We start from the raw sequence: 20,424 nt of genomic DNA, 5'->3' as shown, positions 1-20,424 counted from the left end.
ATCGCCTTTGCAACTTAGGTCGGAGAGGCCCTATCGGAACACAATAGATATATGTAAATTTTAATTGTTAAGGTGACAACCATACCCCGATGAAATACAATCAATGTCTTGTTATAACGGAAGGATTTTTATTTTCTAAGATATACCCCTTCTTTCACTTTAAGTTTATACGAATATGAATTATAATTTCTGTTACTTTCTGTAAACTGCAGCAGTAAAAATTACAATAGTGTAAAGACTTTTCCACAAATAATAAAAAAAATATACTGAAAAACTTTAATCTACAAGGGGGTCATTATTCTACAGGGGTCACTTTTCTTCATGTGGAGTGTGCTCATTTTTATGAAAATGACACTTATTCTTCAGGCAAAGGGGTCATTTTTCTACGTAGAATAATGACCGGGGAGTCATTTTTTTGCGTAGAATAATGACCGGGGGGTCATTATTCAACGTAGAAAAATGACACCCGGTCATTATTCTACGGGGGTCATTATTCTTCATTACACCGGCCTGCTCCTAAAAAAAATCTTAAGTATTTTGATAAGTTATGTTCAAAGGAATAATTTAAGATAGATGTTTTTAGGGGCACCCCTAATTTCCTAAATTCGGAAACTGATTTCTATCATAATGGTCTATATTTACATCACTATAAGTAACTTCTGGCTAGCTCAGTAGGTTAAACCACTGGCTATGTTGAGGACTTCCGCTTTGCTAATGGCAATGTGAGCACGTATATTTTTGCTGATCGAATACAACCGAGCGTGTTTACTATTAGAAGTGAACCACCTTATTGCTCCTTCTATAAACTTTATGTTTATACTTGTGTTCATTTTACTTGTACTGTAGGCCCTATATAAAGTAGTGAATTATTACAAAATGTAAATACTAGTAATGTTTTAAGTGGGGATGGCAGCCATGTCCAGTGGTCGCCATCTTGTCGGATCACAGAATTTGTTTGTGAAAAGGAAATATTGTAAAGAAAACACTTTTTAGTGAATGTGAAAGATAATTCCTCAGTGAAACCTGAAGAAATTATTAAATTTATCCATGATAATTGTGGTGTTGGTAGTCTGCTTGCATATCTGATTAAATCAGATTTCTGGTAATAATTCCATTTACATTTTAAATTTCTATATTGACTCTTATCATATATAGTCCTTTGATCACTTACTTCATAAATCTAAATTTGTTAACAGTAAAAACACATTTATTACATATACATAAGATATTATTTCCTTTTTAGGTAATACAGGCTCCCAAACATTATGAACTAAGGGGAAGAATTCCAATCAAAAACCTTATACAAATATATGGATTTGTTTTTATTAATCATAACCTACCATTATGTAAAAACTAATTCCAATTAAAAATTGGAATTGGAATTTGCTATGAATAATATTATATAATTTTTCTTCTATCCATTTAAATACACAACCTCAGGTTCATTTACTTTTGGGTATTTGAATGAGTGTATGAATGAGAGTGTGTAGGAAAGATAGGGGTTAAATTATTTTTTTAAAAATTGACATCAGGTTAATAGAAATTTTGTATGTTTGAATTTTAAAAATGTAAATAAACAAAAAATTTAAAATTTCCAATTATCTTAACTTTAAAATTTGAATTGTTTTCTATCGTTATACTGAGGTCTTTCTTCTACAGGAGACAAATAAAGTCTAAGAATGGCCATAACTTTTCAGTCCTGTTAAGTCTGCATCAAGGCAGTCTCATTCAAGACAAAACTCAAGTCTTTACCTTATGTAAATTATTATGAGTAGGATTTAAATTTAAGTGCAAATTGAGTAATTTTTGTTCAACTTCAGATTGACTCGCATTCTATTATCCTGAAGCCAGTGCTTATAAACAAAGTCTCAAATACCAGACCCACAGATCTGAGTGCTTTTTGAATGAATACTGTAGATTCCTAATTTAACGCGAGGATTTAATATCGGCATAAATTCGCGAGAAGCATCCTTCGTGGATTTTAAAATCTTGCCATTATTTTCTGAGAGTTGAAAACTATAAGAAATTAGAAGAAATGTTCAACGTTTGCGATTTTATATTCTCGCAATTTGATACAAACCAGCGGGATCGCAAAATTAAGTACTCGCGTAATATAAGGAATTTACAGTAATAAATTTCCACTAGTCTATTGAAAAACAAAAAACCCCGCAACCTTTCTTATTGGACCAAATTCTCTACTAAGAACAAGAAATAAAATAAATACAAGTATTTTTTAATTCCTTTTGAATGACAATATCAAGAACAATGTCAATACGGTCAATACTTATGAAATAAACACCATCCACTGTTTCTACACCAGCCTGTTACTGTTCAAACTCTGCTTGACTTATATATGAAACAGTCTCTTTATTGCTCCCTTCATTCCATCTTTCCCATGTGCAAATCGTTTGTCATAGTAGTACTGTTCTTTTCTCTGTCAAAATACAAGGTGTTCTTACATATAATCAGTGAAATTTTGAAATTACAAATATATAAAGTGGATTTTGTGTAAAAAGAACAGCTCAATTAGAGGAATGGTTGAAATTTTAAGAAAAGGGATTTTTGCTAATAGTTTTGACTATCTACATGTACAGTACCAGTAGATATTTTTTTCAATTTGTACATGTATAAGTACTTGTGACCAGAATCACAAATCCTCTTTAATACAGGTTGAAATTAATAATTTTTCATGCATTTCTTCCTGATTTAATTCAATGGTGTTTTACAGAATCAGCATAAGTTATGATAAATTGACCATACAGTGGAATCATTTAATTCCGTGGGGATCAATTTTCGTGGATTATGGGAGTTTTGCTTATTCGTGGGGGTGTAATTTCGTGGATGTGTCGGTTTTCAGTCTCAGTAGGAAAACTTTTATAATTACTTTTTGTGGTGGAAGTAAATTCTACCCATGAATACCACCAAAGTTGAGCCACCTCAAATTCTAATGATTCCACGGTAATACATAACCATTTGAAATAAATCCAATACAGAGGCATCAGATCATGATAACAAATTGTTTTATCATTCAAAATTAATGTTTCACTTTGTAATAGACAATTTTTTAGCTGAAAGTTTATCTTTGTGAAATCTTTTTTTTTTTAAATAGCTTCGGCTATGCTTATGAAAGAAGAAAACCATTGTTACTTTTATATTTGCAACAAAATACCAGTATGAATTTAGAGCTATAACATTAGCAGAACAGATTTAATCTCCTCTCTCCCATTTTTTACCAAATTCAAATGGGCAAACAGTCATCACTCATTATTATATGTACATGCATAGACCTCAGATTTAATTATTCAGCCTCTGTATGAGTAAGGGAAAGGTACATACCACCCTATAATCACGGCATGTTGTGAATTCCTCGACTGTGAGTTGAATATCTCTGATCTCAACATGACCCTGGGGGTCATTACACGTCCAAAAATGACTTGGGTCTAAGTCACACCTTGAATAAAAAAATTCCATAATTCAGAATAATATTTTATTACATGACTATTGTTTACAACTACTCTTGATTTTTAAACTAGTATGTTTAACTTAATGAAAAATAAATTTTTCAATTTTAAAAAGTTCAGTGGAAGGAGGAATCAATTGCCTTGCAACAAGTGATGATGCGGCCCTTTGGATCAAGTTACTATTAAAATGATAAATTTATTATATACCCTTGTCTATTTAAATGTTTTAATTACAAAACTATATTTTTAAAAACAACAGTATGAGGTTTACCTACAAAACAAAGCTATTTGATGCAAACTCTATAAAACAAGAGGCCCAATGGGCCACATCGCTCACCTGAGCAACACTGGCTTTATATGGGCGTTCAAAGGATATTGTGCCATGTGGCCCCTCAGTAGATTAATTAAAATGAATATCCGAATTTTCACGTATTTTTGCATATACTTAATCTTTGACATATTTACCTTCATGGAATACCATTTTTACCGAAAATAAGATCATATGCAATATAAATAACTAAATTTTCAGTTGGTGTTCACGGTTAACTTCCAGTTCCCTTTATTTTAGCCCCCCCCCCCCCATCACTTTATAAAACGATTAAAATACATGAGAGCATAAAGGTACATTTTCTCCCTCCACTACTTGCTACTTATTGTATTTTAGAGAATTCTATATGTGAAAGAAGAAAAGTGTACCTCAATGCACCAGAATGAATGCGCTCAATTACTCAAATTATAAACATTGAAAAAGTTGGCCTTCTCCATTATAGACGATTGTCATTTACCAGGCATGGATTCATTTTGTATGACCTTTCATATCCTTACTCACTTGATTGAAGAAAATAAACTTAACTGAAAATGTTGTCACATATGTTAAAGAGCTATAATTCAAATTAATGTATTGGCAGGCATGAGTTTATTACATTCAACTTTAGAATTTTAAACTTGGTAATTCCTATTCAGCATAGCTGCATTATAAACAAACTAAAGGATGACCTCAGCTTTGTGTACAAACATATAATAGCATTGTGCGCAAAACTCTGTATCTTGCATATAACTCGAAGCTTGACCTTCAGGTTAGTAAAATTATAGGAATTTGTTAACAATTAAAACAAGAGAAAACTGCACTAAAACAAAGAGAAAACTCAATTTATTTTTCATCATATATATACTTTAGTTATATATTTCTAGCAGCGAGAATAATCTCCGTTCAGATTGAAATTGCTGAACATCTTAATAGAACATGTTGCATTAATCAACTATTACGTAGAGATAATACCGAATTACAGTTTGAAAAAACTAGAATGAATCAACACTACCTGAGGATGCTTCCACACAAGTTACAGCTTTTCTGGCAAATTGGTTTTTAAGAAGAGATTTTTTTTTAAAGATTTTTCGCTATGTATTCCTATGTAAAATTCAACCCACCCATTGTGGCCGCACCCTACCCCCGGGATCATGGTTTGAACAAATTTGAATCTAAATAAAAATAAATAATAAATAAATAAAATATGGGATTTTATTGTACAATTGCTGAAAATTATATAAATATATTAAGTAACTAGACACGATCTCGTTGCGAGCAATGAGTGGGTCTTCCGTCAGATTTTTGAGTAGATGAGATAAAACCCTTCACTTTAAAGACAAAATTGTTAATCTACGCAAAAAATTAGAATTTTTTTTTTTGGCACTCGGGGCTTGACCCCAGGTTGCCTGGGCACATGTCCACGACTCTAACGACTGAGCTAATCGGACTCTCGCTTCAGGACTTAGATGCTTAATATCTCAAGAACATGCCGATTGATTTTAAAACAAACAAGAAATCTGTGAGCCAATGCTCACTAGTGATACCCCCGCTCTGATGTGAATATGCAAAATAAGCAAAGTCGACATTTAACAGAAAGCTGGCATCCGATTGGTACAGAAATATATCCCACAATATGGCATGCCTAAACAAATAGTGTGTTAAAATTTCAAGTATCTGCGATAAATAGCTGCTGAGAAATCTTTGACGAAAATTTGTTTGAAAATTTTGGCTAAAATAAACAAAGTACTCATTTAACAGGAAGATGACGTCCGATTGGTACAAAAATATATCCAACAATATGGCATGCCTTAACAAACACTGTGTAAAAATTTCAAGCATCTGCGATAAATAGTTGCTGAGAATTCTTTGACGAAAATTTGTTTGAGAATTTTGGCAAAAAATAAACAAAGTCGTCATTTAACAGGAAGTTGACGTCTGATTGGTACAAAAATATATCCCACGATATAGCATGCCTATACAAATACTGTGTAAAAATTTCAAGCATCTGCGATAAACAGTTGCTGAGAAATCTTTGACGAAAATTTGTTTGAAAATTTTATTTAAAAAATAAGCAAAGTCGTCATTTAACAGGAAGTTGACGTCCGATTGGTACAAAAATATATCCCACGATATGGCATGCCTATACAAATACTGTGTAAAAATTTCAAGCATCTGCGATAAACAGTTGCTGAGAAATCTTTGACGAAAATTTGTTTGAAAATTTTGGTTAAAAAATAAGCAACATCGTCATTTAACAGGAAGTTGACGTCCGATTGGTACAAAAATATATCCCACGATATGGCATGCCTTAACAAACGCTGTGTTAAAATTTCAAGCATCTGCGACAAGTAGTTGCTGAGATAAATGCGACAGAAATTTTTGTTACGGACGGACAGACAGACAGACAGACACACAAGGGTAAAACAGTATACCCCCTCTCCTTCGGAGCGGGGGTATAATTATATATTCTGAATCAGTAAGAGGGTAAATATCACCTGTTAAATATTCAAAGAAAAACATTAAAAAATAAAAATAAAAAAACTTGTGGGTCTTCCGTCTGATTTTTGAGTAGATGAGATAAAACCATTCACTTTTAAGACAAAATTGTTAATCTACTGATGTTGGAAACGGAGAAGACCTTAATAATGATAATAAGAAGAAGAAAAGTGAAAAAGAAACAATAGAATAATAGATGGGTCTTCTGCTGAAGACGGAAGACCCTAAAAATAAAATTGGAAAAGAAACAATAGAATAATAGAAGGGTCTTCCGCTGAAGACGGACGACCCTAACAAGGAATCATTCCTTGAATACTATGAGGTGCTCATTGTTTTTGGGGTGTGATAAGTCTATCAGTAAAAAAGGTTGGAATAATACTGAAAGAATTATTCCTTTTTCATTAAAGCTAAACATTACTCGTAAAAGGCACTGTTCGCCACATTGCTCTATTGTCACTGCTATCCCTACAACCCCTTTATAAGTCGCAGATCTCTTAGCAGTTTAAACTATTTCCCTGTAGAGATCTAACCTGTGTGACTGTACATCTTACATCGCTGTGTAACTAGGTCGCAATGAAATTTTCAAATTTTACGCACTTTTTCCAAGCCAGGAGAATACAAACATCAAATAAATAGGTCAATGCATTATTTACCAACAAAATATGCACATAAAACAAGGAATAAATGCACAAAATCCAAAGACCACAAAAGGAATATTACACTTCAGCCATAACTTTCAGGTGTGCAACAAGATTAAAGGGTTTATATACCTGTGAGACAGTGCCTATTTATGAGTGGTGTTCAGCTTTAAATATATACGTACCATATTCGATATGAAGCCCATTGTCTTTCATGTGTGAGCCTCCAATCTGCAAATTTTTCATCCCTAAGCAAGGTATCTCTGAATGGGTTGAAGTCAATTTTTTCCATTTCTTCAACAAGCTTAAGAAAACACAATTGTATCAGAAAAGCTCACTAGAGCTTACAGTCTACTGTAAACGTATTATATTTAGTGTGTACGATATTTGGCAGAAAAAAAGTTATTGAATAAGTTGAGATGAATTTGAATTAGTGTATTTCTGAATGAGACTATTCTTATACATATATGCATGGCATTTAGCCATGTACTTGATAAACCTGAAGCTTCATTTCACCCAAAACACTAAATATAATACAAAGCCAAATGTACATTGCAATACATTTACAGTATGTGAGCTGAAAATCAAACAACCTTTAAATACTGATTGTAATAAACTGTTAACTGCATGTAAGAGCTTAAAAACAAGATATCTGTGAGCCAATGCTCACTAGAAATACGCCCACTCTGATGTGAATATGCAAAATAGGCAAAAGTTGTCATTTAACAGGAAGTTGGCATCCAAATGGTATAAAAATATATCCCACGATACATGTATGTCATCCCTAAACATATAGTGTGTTAAAATTTCAAGCATCTGCAATCTATAGTTGCTGAGAAATCTCTGACAAAAAATTATATCCCAAGATATGGCATGCCTAAACAAATAGTGTGTTTAAATTTCAAGCATCTGCGTTAAATAGTTGCTGCCAAATACTTTGATGAAAATTTGTTTGATTTAGGCTAAAAAAAAACAGTCCTCATTTAACAGAAAGTTGATGTCTGATTGGTGTAAAAATATACCAATCAGAGCTTCAGAGCTTGGGTATAAAAATAGAAATTGACTTCCAATTTTCCCCACAATTATCTCCCAAATACACGTGTATAATGACGTTAATGTAAGATGAATATGTTTGCTTAATGACTCACCAAATCATAATCTGGAAGATTGTCAGCATCAAGAACCATTATTTCAGATAAAGGTCTGTTAAAAAATAAAATCAACACAACATAGTCTTTAAAAAACTATTTCCTCATAAAGAACACATTGCATGTTACAAGTACCTGTATTTTACCGCAGGGGACTATAGCTTTCCTCTGCATCCGTTAGTCCATCCGTCCATCTGTCTGTCTGTCCCACTTCAGTTTTCCACATTTTTTTTTTTATGCGTTTGAGGAATAATATGAAATTTGCTGAACAGCTTCAAAATGTCAAACTACAGATCAAGTTTACACTTTTGTAGCGTCTCGTTGACATATTTTCGAGAAAATAAATTTTTTACATTCCAATTTTTTAATGTTCGGGTTCGTTATAGTGTTCGGTGTGTATTGAATAAACGAGGAAAGTATGTAGTCATTTATAATATCGTACATTACTTGTACCATTCCTTGTATTGTTTCTAACAAACAAATAAGTTCTGTAAAATTAAGTGTCAAGCATTGTGTTGTATATTTAATCGACAGGGTTTTTTGTATTACCGGTATTACATCCATTATTACATTATAATAAGTCCATTAATAATTTGCTGGTAGAAATTTGTAAAAACAATGCACTAAATGCAGAATATCATTTCTTACCGTCTTCTGTACCCCGAATCAACAAACCAACCCGATAACAAACCCGATTGTAATAATAGTGTGGAAAACTGAAGTGGGACAGACAGACGGATGGACAGACAGAGACCGACGGACAGATGGATGCAGAGGAAAGCTATAGTCCCCTCCGGTGAAGCCTGCAACTTCTGTGCAAGAAACATTTTGTGTTACGTGTTTTGGGTGAACCACAAAGCATTTTGTGCAAATCCTTTAGCATAAACTGTTTCTAGCAAAGCATGCACGTATCAATCACATGAAATATTTCAACACTCTTCTTAAAGAGCATTTTCAAAAATGTTTATGTTTCAAAACTGCATCCAAAATTAAAATTGTTGTTCAGCTAGTCTTTAAATCAATTGTGTTTGACATTACATGTACATGTGTGTTCATTCAAACTTCAGAAAAATATAAAAATCTTTAATTCAAATCTCAACAAACAGAAGAATTAGCTAATTAGAAAAGGTGAATGTGTTATAGTCTTAAAAATGTTTCTCCAAACTGGTTTGGTTTGAATATACAAATTGTTCTCCATACACAAACACCTAATAAAAGTTCTCTCTACAGCAAAAGTACAGCTACATGTATATTTAAATGATTTGAAATTTTGCAAGTCTTACTTTTCGAACATCAACACACATTAATTATTTATTATCCACAATTACAAACTTTAAAGAGATATTAGAAACATTCACAACGGTATAGTCATTTAGAAAAACTGGCTTCTAATACTCACTCCAATTTGGGCAGTATCTTCTTGTCATAACCCTCAGATATTTTTGACAAAAAGTCTTCGGTTAGGATTGGGCTGTTGACTTCATGAGGCTGAAATATCCAAGAGCAGAGATAAGATCACTTTGACTGGCGAAAATGAGCACTTCTCAGTCCTCCAAAAGACAATTCATATCAAAGCATGTTAAATGTCTTTAAATCCATATGTCTAAAATTTCACAATTTCCTTTGCTAGTACCTTTTACTGTGTTTTGAATTTCATGGCAAATCAATTTCTTCTAATAGAATTATCTAAATCACAATTCTAAAAAAATCTGATAAGTAATGAACATATCTTACATTTACATTATTTTTCATTTAAATCACATTACTGTACTGTCTTCAATCTGTTATATACTAGCTATTAGTATTTTGTCGAAATCAATATAATACGAACTGTTATATAATGCAAACCTGGCATTTTTGGCCTGAAAATTCAGGGTAATGTACTCTGTTCTACAAGAGGCCCAGGGGCCACATTACTCACCTGAGCAACAATAGACATACTATAATCAGCTTTACGGAGTCATATACAAAATATCTGAATAATGTCGTATAATAGATCCTGTATAAAAAAAAAAAATAATTCCCCTGCATATTCATGTTTATCAGTGAGCCTTTGTAACATGATGATTTCACAGTCACATTATATATTATGCATTGCAGTTCTTGAGAAGATGATGTTTATATAAGGATTACTAGACTTTGACCCGAGCATGCATATGTTGACATTGCATATGATATTAGACATTTACAAAATAGATACATCAACACACCGTATTGTTGACATTTACATAACCAAGCGTTAAGCCTACAATAATGTTATTAATTTCACTACACTCTGCTTGGTTTGAATAATCTAACTGTGTCTCAGGACAGGCCTATACCACAGTTAAAATATCTAACATTTACCCGTAATGTAACAAAAAATTGCAGAATCACTCCGAAATTGCATTGAAAATAACAGTTAAATTATTCATAGCAAACCATTTTGAGGCTGTAAATATCTTTCATCTAAAATTTAATTCATATTAATGAAGAATTCTACACTTTTTCACCACCGTTTTACTCGCTTCGGATTTACACACAATGACTCTCAGAATTTTTCATATTAAATGCACTGAGTTAGAGTTATCTCCCGAATTTTCTTTGATGAACAGAATATATGATAAATTCAGTGAAAATTTACATGTAACTATTTGTAATATTGTTTCTAAGTTTATCAAGTGCAAATCTGATATTGAAGAAACATAAACTAAAGAGCCTCCCGTGATTTAGCGTGAATGTAATGCGCATGCGCAAGATTGTAAAATCCAAAAAATCCAGATGATTTCCGGATTTTTTAAAGGAATTTTCGTTGATTATTAATTATCGAAGCTTGATTGAGAAAAAATAAAAACATATTGGTAATCTTCAAGTACCAATGATGTTTAAAATATATATATAACAAAAGACAGTTCTCTTCCGATTTCTCGGTATTAAAGCCCAAAAATTTGAGTCTATCATTTTAATATAGTAGTATAGATAAACCCACATCAAACTTTGAACCCCTTATGAGGCTGAAGAGTTGTCAAGAGGCCAAAGTCTAAACAATTTTAAAGAATAAACAATAAGTCAAAATGCTTGCACAGAGTAAAACCATATACATATACAGTATAAAAACATTAAAAGTTTTTAATTTAGTGAACAATTTTATTTTTTTCCGACGCAAAATTGGACCCCCCCCCCCCCCAACCCTCCGGGTGGCCCAACCCTACTCCTGAACCCTGAACTAACTTAAGTAACAGCTTTTCTAGACAAATTATGTTTTAGAAGGTGATTAAAAAATTTTCCCTATATATTCCTGTGTAAAAATTTTACATCCCCCCAGTTGTGGCCCCACCCTAGCACTGGGGATCATGGTTACAAACTTGAATCTTCCCTACCTGAGGATGCTTCCACACAAGTTGCAGCTTTTCTAGCTGATCAGTTTCAGAGAAGAAGATCTTTAAAGATTTACTCTATATATTCCTAATATGTAAAGATTTGCCCCCCCCCCCCACCATTGTGGCCCCACCCTACCCTTCGGGATCATGATTTGAACAAACTTGAATCTACACTATATGAGGATGCTTCCACACAAGTTGCAGCTTATCTGCCCAATCGATTTCTGAGAAAAAGACCTTTAATGATTTACCCTTTTTATTCCTATGTAAAATTCGACCCCCATTGTGGCACCACCCTACCCCCGGGGATCATGATTTGAACAAACTTGAATTTACACTACCCGAGGATGCTTCCACACAATTTTCAGCTTTTCTGGCCAAATGGTGTCTGAGAAGATTTTTTTTTGAAAATACCAACAAATTTTCAATGATTTTTAATTATCTCCCCTTGAAAGAGGGCAGGGCCTTTTATTTTATTAAACTTGAATCCTCTATACATAAGGATGCTTTGCGTCAAGTTTGGTAGAAATCAGACCAATGGTTCTGGAGATGAATATTCATTGTGACTTAATGTTCATGGAAAATTGTCTGATCACGAACATGGTGAAATTAGAAACTCTGTAATGTTTCCTCCTCTACAGTATACATGTACCGACTACCCTAAGCCTGCAGTGCTCTGCTAAAACAGAATTAAATGACAAATCAAAAGTACCGGTAACCATTATATAAATAGTGCCTGTTTGGGAGGGTATCAGTTGAAATTGACACCCTGAGAAAACCATTGTCAACCTCCGCTTCGCGTCGGTTGACAATGGTTTTCTCGGGGTGTCAATTTCAACTGTTATCCTCCTGAACAGGCACTATTTATTTTGTTATACTGAATCTCTTAATTTTCAAGAAAATTTTTATTGCTTTTATATAGGAATAACGTAAATTCTACAGCGAACCATACGCGCATAATTTTCGCGCATGTAACAATTTATAAAGTTACCCGTTGCTAAGTGCGTTGCTAACGCTGAGGGTAATAGAACGGATTATGAACTGCGTCTTAACCCATCAGATTTCAGTATTTAACATGAAAGTATAACAATATCAATTACCAACAGTATACACGAGGCTTACAGATGAATCTGAAGTAATTTTAGAAAGGACCTGGTATCAACAAATGTCAACCAATTTTTTATCTATTATCTAATATGTACTTCATACACTGATAATCAGCAATTGTAGTAACAACACAATTTTGAAAATTGCACCTTTACAGAAAATCGTATTCATAGCAAAAAACAACACTATAATTTGAAAACATGCATTGTAATTTTCTGAATGTTATGTAGAAATAAACAACACTGTACATATCATCAAAGGGAAATTTGTCGAATCGAAGCATGGATACAGACAATCGCATGGAACGATGTCGTGATGTTACTATATCATAAAGAAATACATTCTAATTGGTCCTGTCATTTGGTCAGTTTGTGTTATTCATAAATTTCTTTTACATTTATTGATAAGAAAAAACCTCTACACAATATAACTTACCACATTTCTTTCTTTGATCTTTTTCATGCTGTAAGCTGGCGTTGCATCCAAGTAAATGACAAGATGTGGGGTAAATAGATATTTAAAAGCTTTATTTGTATACTCCAAATACTTCTTGTACACTGAAATATAAATTAAGCAGGTGTTTAAGCATAAAACAAGTTAAAACAGTGATGTGATGTCATTTATTTTTCCAGCAGTCTAAAATTTTTACTTATGACAGTCTGATATTGGTAAGGCCTTTAACAGTGGTTACAGTGCTGAGAGAGATATACTGTAGAAGCAGAAATATTCGTTGAGGATTTAATTTCGTTATTTTCGTTGGCATTATAAATCAACGAAATTAAATCCATGACGAATTTTTAACCAAAGTATTAATGAAAACAAAGAGATAGAAATATAACGAAATTAAATGCCAACGGAATTTTATTTGGTTAAACAAACACGAAATTTTGACCCAACGAAAATATGTGTTTCTACAGTATATATACAATGTATAAACTGATATATTTCATTTTCCAGAATAAAATTATAATCAATACACAGCCTATGAATTTATGCAGCAGTGCATAAGTATAAAAAAAGACAAGAGGCCCATGGGCCACATCGCTCACCTGAACAGCAGTTCCGTGTAACATTCTATTTCGTAGCATATGCTTTTTCTATTTTAAACATTGAACCCCTTTCTGGGGCCCCAGTATTGGTCCGAGGTTTATAGTTGGCTTTAACAACATAAATAGTAACATAGGAATGAAAATGTGTAGCACTGCGCCGGGACCCCACGTACACAGCCTGAAAAACTGAACATAAAAGAGTTCCACATCAAAAGGAATAACTCTCAGACTGTACAACATCGAGAAAGATAACTCTTGGTTCCACTACATTAGAGTTTACACAATTTGAGGATCCTTGCATAGTTATCTCACAAACTGTAGCATTATAGTTCTCGAGAAAAACACTTTCAATATATCTTTCTCTGTTAAACTTTGAACCCCTTTTGGGGCCCCAGTATTAGTCCAGTGCCAAAGCTTCATTTATTTGGAATCTACAATATTTAAGGATGCCTGCATAGTAATCTCACAAGCTGAAGCATTATAGTTCCCTAGAAAAAGATTTTTAAACATTTTCCCTCTATATTTCTATGCTAAACTTTAAACACCTCTTCAGGTCCAGTATTAGATCGAGGGTCACGGCTTTTATAATTTCGAATCTACACTTTTTGGGGATGCTTACATAGTTATCTGACAAATTGAAGCATTGTAGTTCTCGAAAAGAAGATTTTTAAACATTTTCCATATTTACTTCTACATTTAACTTTTAACCCAGCTTGGGTCCCCAGTATTAGTCCAGGGGTCACTTTTTTAAAACTATCAAACCTACATTACGCAAGGTTGTATGCATGATAGTAATCTCACAAATTGAAGCATTGTAATTCTTAAGAAGAAGATTTTTTTAACATGTTACCTTTATATTTCTATAATAAACTTTGAACCCATCTTGGGGCCCCAGTTATGGTCCGGGGGTCACGCTTTTACCAATTAAGAATCTACATAAGCTAGGGATGCATGCATAGTAATTCCACAAACTATAACATTGTAGTTCTTGAGAAGAAAATTTTTAAGCATTTCCTTAAGCTTTATATTTTTTAAAATGTTTAAATTTTGAACCCCTTTTGGTGCCCCATCATTTGTCCGGGAGTCACGATGTTTACAAATTTGAATCTACATTATTTAAGGATGTACATGTATGCATAGTAATATCCCAAACCGGTGCATTATAGTTCTTGAGAAGAAGATTTTAAAACATTTTCCTATATATGTTAAAATTTAAACCCCTCCTGGGGCCCTACTTTTTGTCTGGAGGCCACGATTTTTACAATTTAGAATCTTCACTATATATACAACCTTTTGTGTAAATATTGGCATTTTTGGTGCAGTAGTTCTTGAGAAGAACATTTTACAACATTTTTCCTATGTAGTTCTATGTTAAACTTTGAACCCCACCTGGGGCTCCAGTTTTGGTCCGAGGGTCACGGTTTCTGCAATTTAGAGTCTTCACTATACATATCAAAGGCCAGAACGCCCACAAAGGCCTTGAGCTGACATTTTCTTTAAGATAGGTATCATTAATTTAAATTTCTGTACCAATAGTTGTATATCAAATAATATCAGAATAAAAATATTTTGTGTAACTAAATTTGTATATATTATAGTATTTATTGCCAAGCAGACAACAAACAAATACACATAAAACATGAGTTCATCAACAAAAGTTCACAATAGCCTTCGCCATGCACCGGAACACATTCGTCCTCGACCAGGGAGCCCGCGGAGATCCGTGCACGCACTGTCTGAGTTAGGTCTTACGTACAATAAGTCCATAAATAACACAATATGCAACTATATTTTTATATGCAATTTTAACATCACCATGTGATTGTATACTCAGTATATTTCCTTATAAAATACGTAGTGATGCATTTGTAATACAATGAATCATAACTCATCATGGTTACAAAGATCGAAGAAATTTCAAAGTTCAAAAATAAATTATCTTCTTTCTGCTTTAAACACTCTTTGAACAAATTTTACAGGTTCATCATTTGTATACGAGGGTAACACATTAACTATAATAAAACATACTTTTTTTAAAATTTAATTCCCATGTGACACAAGATTATCTATGGTATGGTTTTTTACAAATAAATCCACACCATGTGCGTTGATCTGCCCTATCTATAATGCTCAACCAAACTAGATGCAATATTGCAACAAAATCACAAGATAAATTTATTGCTTATATTTATTTTGGAGACCGTGCCCGATAACAAATAAATTTACATATTAATTTTTATTTTTATCGGGCACGGTATCCAAATAAAATGTAAGCGATAAACTGAAATAATATTTAGTGAATTTTTACACCTTATCGTATTCATCCGTCATTTCTTGATTAAACAACCTTATATACTTATGCAATGAGTTGTCAATAATCAGGGAGACACAGTTGGGTTTTCTGGGGCACAATTTAGTTGAATAAATGGAACAAAAGTCATGTAAACATTTTTCCTGTGTATTTCTATGTTAAACTTTGAACCCCGCCTGGGGCCCCATTATTTGTCCGGGAGTCACGATTTTTACAAATTAGAATCTTCACTATATATACAACCTTTTGTGTTAATATTGGCATTTCTGGTGCAGTGGTTCTTGAGAAGAAGATTTTTTAAACATTTTTCCTATGTATTTCTATTTAACTTTGTACCCCGCCTGGGGCCCCAGTTTTGGTCAGAGGGTCACGATTTTTACAATTTAGAATTTTCACTATATATACAAGCTTTTGTGTAAAAAATTGGCATTTCTGGTACGGTGGTTCTTGAGAAGAAGATTTTTAAAGACACGCACCCTATACTCACTGTTTCGCAATTATCTCCCTTTTGAAAAGGGATGTGCCCTTTATTTTAACAATTTATAGTCCACTTTCAATAAAGATGCTTTGTACTAAATTTGGTTAAATTTGGCCCAGTGGTTTTAGAGAAGAAGTCGAAAATGTGAAAAGTTTACAGACGGACGGACAACGGGTGATCAGAAAAGCTCACTTGAACCTTTGGTTCAGGTGAGCTAAAAAGAAAAAAACCTTTTATTTTAGCTCACTAATTTAGTTTGAAAAAAAATAACTTCTGCTTTAATAAATTCCATTCATGTTTCAATTATTGGTTGCATTTAAGCTCCATTTACATTTCATCCTAAACAATAGGATTGGGTACCATTTTGAAAATCTAAGATTGTTTAAGTAAGTAGTTTAATGAATTTTGTCTCCAAATAATTCAAAGGTTAATTTGCATAAAATATTCTAAATGAGCACTGCAAATTTTATACAGTATTCCATATGATTTGCATGATATGAAGCATGCATGGAGAAACTTACTCTGTAGGTGATAAAATACTGGATTTCAACAAAATTTAGATTACCTGACTTCTTAAAGAGGTTCCTGTTCACCATGGCATGGCAGAAAGCAATATCACTGTAAACACTGCGAGCCATAATAACTCCTTGTCCTAAAATAAGACAATTATGTTAAACTTATTGACGAATTATTTGGAGAAATCCAACAGCATATCACATGTATCAATTCAATGTTTATTTCCTCTTAAAGGACTGTATATATATGATATGGACCCAAATATGGACCTAAAATGGCCCCCTGAAATGAACATATTTTTTTGCAGTACGTGGTTGTGAATATCTGTTCTTGACAGCTACAAATAGTACTATCTCCTCTTCTTACTTTTTTACATGACAGTAAGAAGGTACAATAGCAAATATAAACTAGAGGTACTGTGACCAAGCTCACTAATTAACTATTAATGTAACAGTTTTTGCGAACAATAAGTAATTAATACGGAAGATAAATCCAAATGTTAGAATTTTTTATATGACAACATTGATAGTAGTATAGAATTGAAAAAATCAGGGCAACTTGAACTTCTCTTTGATGATATTTCAAGGCAAAGTTTCAAGCCCCAAGGCGACTTTTTCGCCTGAGTCGCCCCTTACGTTGGTCCTTGGATCTTCCAACGCAAAAAAATTGTATTAAATAATAATTATAGTCTATACAAACGAACAATTATGCACCTCATGTAATTATGATCTGTTTCTCTGACAAGGCCTTCAAAATTATAAGTATGTGCATACAGAATTTAAAGGTATTTTTAAATAGCTAATATAAGTAATTTACATGTTTTAGATGGATGACAGTTAAAATCAAAGTACTGAAGTACTAAAAGCCGGACTCTTTTGGTGTGTCTTTATGCATACTTTGTAGTAAAGACTGAAAATCTCTCTCTCAATTTCTCTCTCTCTCTCTCATGCTTTTAATGTCAGCAAAGCGTCAGATAGCGACCAAATTTTGTAAGCGGCTATTAACAAAAATATGTCTGTCTAGTAGAAAAAAGTTCAACAGTTGCTGCCTTGAATTTTGCAACAAGCGTTAAATATTCAATCCCCATTTCTCCTACACGCAGCAAAGTAGTTCATGGAAATTTATGCGCATTGTATGTGTCCAAAATGCATAGTCTTGTTTTTAAAACACGTTATTAATAAGAAAACTAAAAAAGATAGACAATTCTCTCAAAATTAAAAAAAAAAGAAACAAAATGCCAACACTTTTGACAAAACTTGGCTCCTTGTGTAACTATTTGGTATAGCGGAAGCTTCTACTTTGACACTGTTTGGTTTTTTGTTTACTTTTGAAGTTGTGCTATTTATAGTTACATTGGCGATTTGACTGTTTTCAGCAGAGCCCGCCTAAAAAATCATAAAAATAACGAGATGTTTCACACTAATAGTGCAAATCATCATGGCGCAAAACATCCGTTTATTTTTGTCAAAAGCAATCAAAAAGTGATGGAAGCAATTACTTGGGACAGACTATACATATATTACAAACCAGTATTGAAGATGTGTTTCAAGGCATTCCGATATTTAAACCACCTTAGATGGAATGAGTCAAACTGACTTCGCATAATCATAGGGTTGTCTTCTAACTTTTCTGTTGCCCAAAATTCGTCCAAACCGACATACATCGGTCTATCAACTGCATATTGATTCAAATCTCGGTAGTTAAAGTCCTCAAATACAGGACTCATGTACATCGAGTTAAAGTCAATATCATCAATATACAACAAATCGAATTCCTCTGCAAGTTTCTTTGCCAATTCTTTCTTTCCGGTCCCGAGATTCCCTTCCACTAGGACGACTATGGAATTTTCATTCATGCGCGGTATAGGGGAATCAAACATTTGCCAGAAAGCGTTGTATTTTCTGCCACGGAAAGGTTTCGGTCTTGGGGGCAATGGAAACGGATCGTTTACAGATCGTAATTTTGCAACCTGGGTGCAACTTGGTAGAGCTGCAGTGAGTAACTGAGATTTTGTACATTTCACACCCAATGTCAGAAACCGAGGACCCAAACTCGCCATAATTATGGCAAAGTTTTACGATTGCCTTGAATGTGGCCTTGTCTCCTTGAATACCGGAAGTTGAGTCTTGGTAAAATGGGTAGGCAAACCCGGGCCGGGGCAAAATAAAAGCCGGGGCAGATCGATTTAGGATATGTCCAAAATCAGTACTGTATTCGCTGTAAATATTTCTGCAAAACAATGTGTATTTAGAAATCTATCGACGATTGTTGATTTTCAAGTTGGTAAAATAGGTAGGCAAACCCGGGCAGACATTTTACGGTTTTGTGGACTTATTTAAGACAACACTGAACATTTCACGTTTAATTCCGGTAAAACATGTAAAATACTAATAAGAAATAGTCATTTATTGAACGGAAAATAATTATTCTTCGATTAATATCAGTTTTTAAGAAAAACCGGGTCATTAAAACCGGATCCGATTTGATAATCAACAATTGTCGATAAATTTCTTAATATACAATGTTGTGCAGACATATTCACAGCGAATACAGTTATATCGATTTGTAACATATCCCGAAAATTTCAATGAGATTGGTTAATTATTAGCAAAGAAAATTGAAAAAATATCGATCTGCCCCGGCTTTTATTTTGCCCCGGCTCGGGTTTGCCTTCCCATTTTTACCAAGACCCCCTCAAACATCACGGTAAGTCGACTCACCCAAATGAACCATTGATACACCAAAATTTCATTTTGTGGATCGATAATATTTGATTTCATTATTTAATGACGTGTATATGATTTGAATTAATAGACAATAAATCTGTTAAAAAACAAATAAGTTCCGATGAGTTTTGAGAATTTCACTGGGTAACTCTATATTTAAGATTAAACGATCCCGACTGAAATAAAACTGACAGCGGCTAGGTTAATGCACTCGTTAAATTTTGCTCAACTACAGAACGACATAATATGTTTTATGATGTGACAGTTGGGGCGAGCGCAGAAGGAACCACACATCTCTTATCATTGTTAAATGCAACCCGTGGACTTGCTCTAACCAAAAAACTTTGGCTTTGTCTCGAAAACTTTTACCACGGCAAGTAACCCGAAGTTATCAAACTTTTTTTCCAATGGTCCCTTCTTAGGCTTATACACTTAAACAAACTACCACTGAGCATTAATAAAGGTTGAACAGACTTATTAAAATATTTTGATAAACACAAAGCCGTTTGGTTTTTTTTTTTAATGTAAATACAATTATATGTTTTATCAGTCCTTTACCTTTTAATGATGATCATTGACACCAGTTAACAATAAATTGTGTGTCTGTGTTATTTCTCATTTTGTTCATTGTTGTTATCTGTGTTTTAATTATTTTCCTCTGTGACATCAATTTTGTTTTTTTATCTTTTTAATTTTTGTACGCTTTATATGAGCATTGTAGACATGTGCCCTCACCCTTTTTTAGTGTGTGATCGATATCCAATATTATAGAGGTTTGACCGCATATATGCAACTATAACAAATACATGTATAGACATTTTAACAGTT

General features: G+C 33.3%; 1 protein-coding gene across 1 annotated transcript; it reads right to left on the bottom strand.

Annotated features, from left to right (window-relative positions):
- Positions 1–2,217: 2,217 nt before the first annotated feature.
- Positions 2,218–19,003, bottom strand: LOC105345750 (NADH dehydrogenase [ubiquinone] 1 alpha subcomplex subunit 10, mitochondrial). The gene is made up of 8 exons (XM_011454037.4): positions 18,398–19,003; positions 16,920–17,006; positions 12,952–13,073; positions 9,450–9,538; positions 8,051–8,105; positions 7,088–7,206; positions 3,337–3,451; positions 2,218–2,434 (listed from the first exon to the last, which is right to left on the bottom strand). The coding sequence occupies exons 1-8, from the start codon at positions 18,927–18,929 to the stop codon at positions 2,348–2,350; spliced, it is 1,206 nt and encodes a 401-aa protein (XP_011452339.3). The 5' UTR covers positions 18,930–19,003; the 3' UTR covers positions 2,218–2,347.
- Between the last annotated feature and the right edge of the window lie 1,421 nt (positions 19,004–20,424).

The sequence above is a fragment of the Magallana gigas genome, chromosome 10 (assembly GCF_963853765.1).
Source record: "Magallana gigas chromosome 10, xbMagGiga1.1, whole genome shotgun sequence".
Taxonomy (NCBI): domain Eukaryota; kingdom Metazoa; phylum Mollusca; class Bivalvia; order Ostreida; family Ostreidae; genus Magallana; species Magallana gigas.
This window is presented reverse-complemented; position numbering and strand designations above follow the sequence as displayed.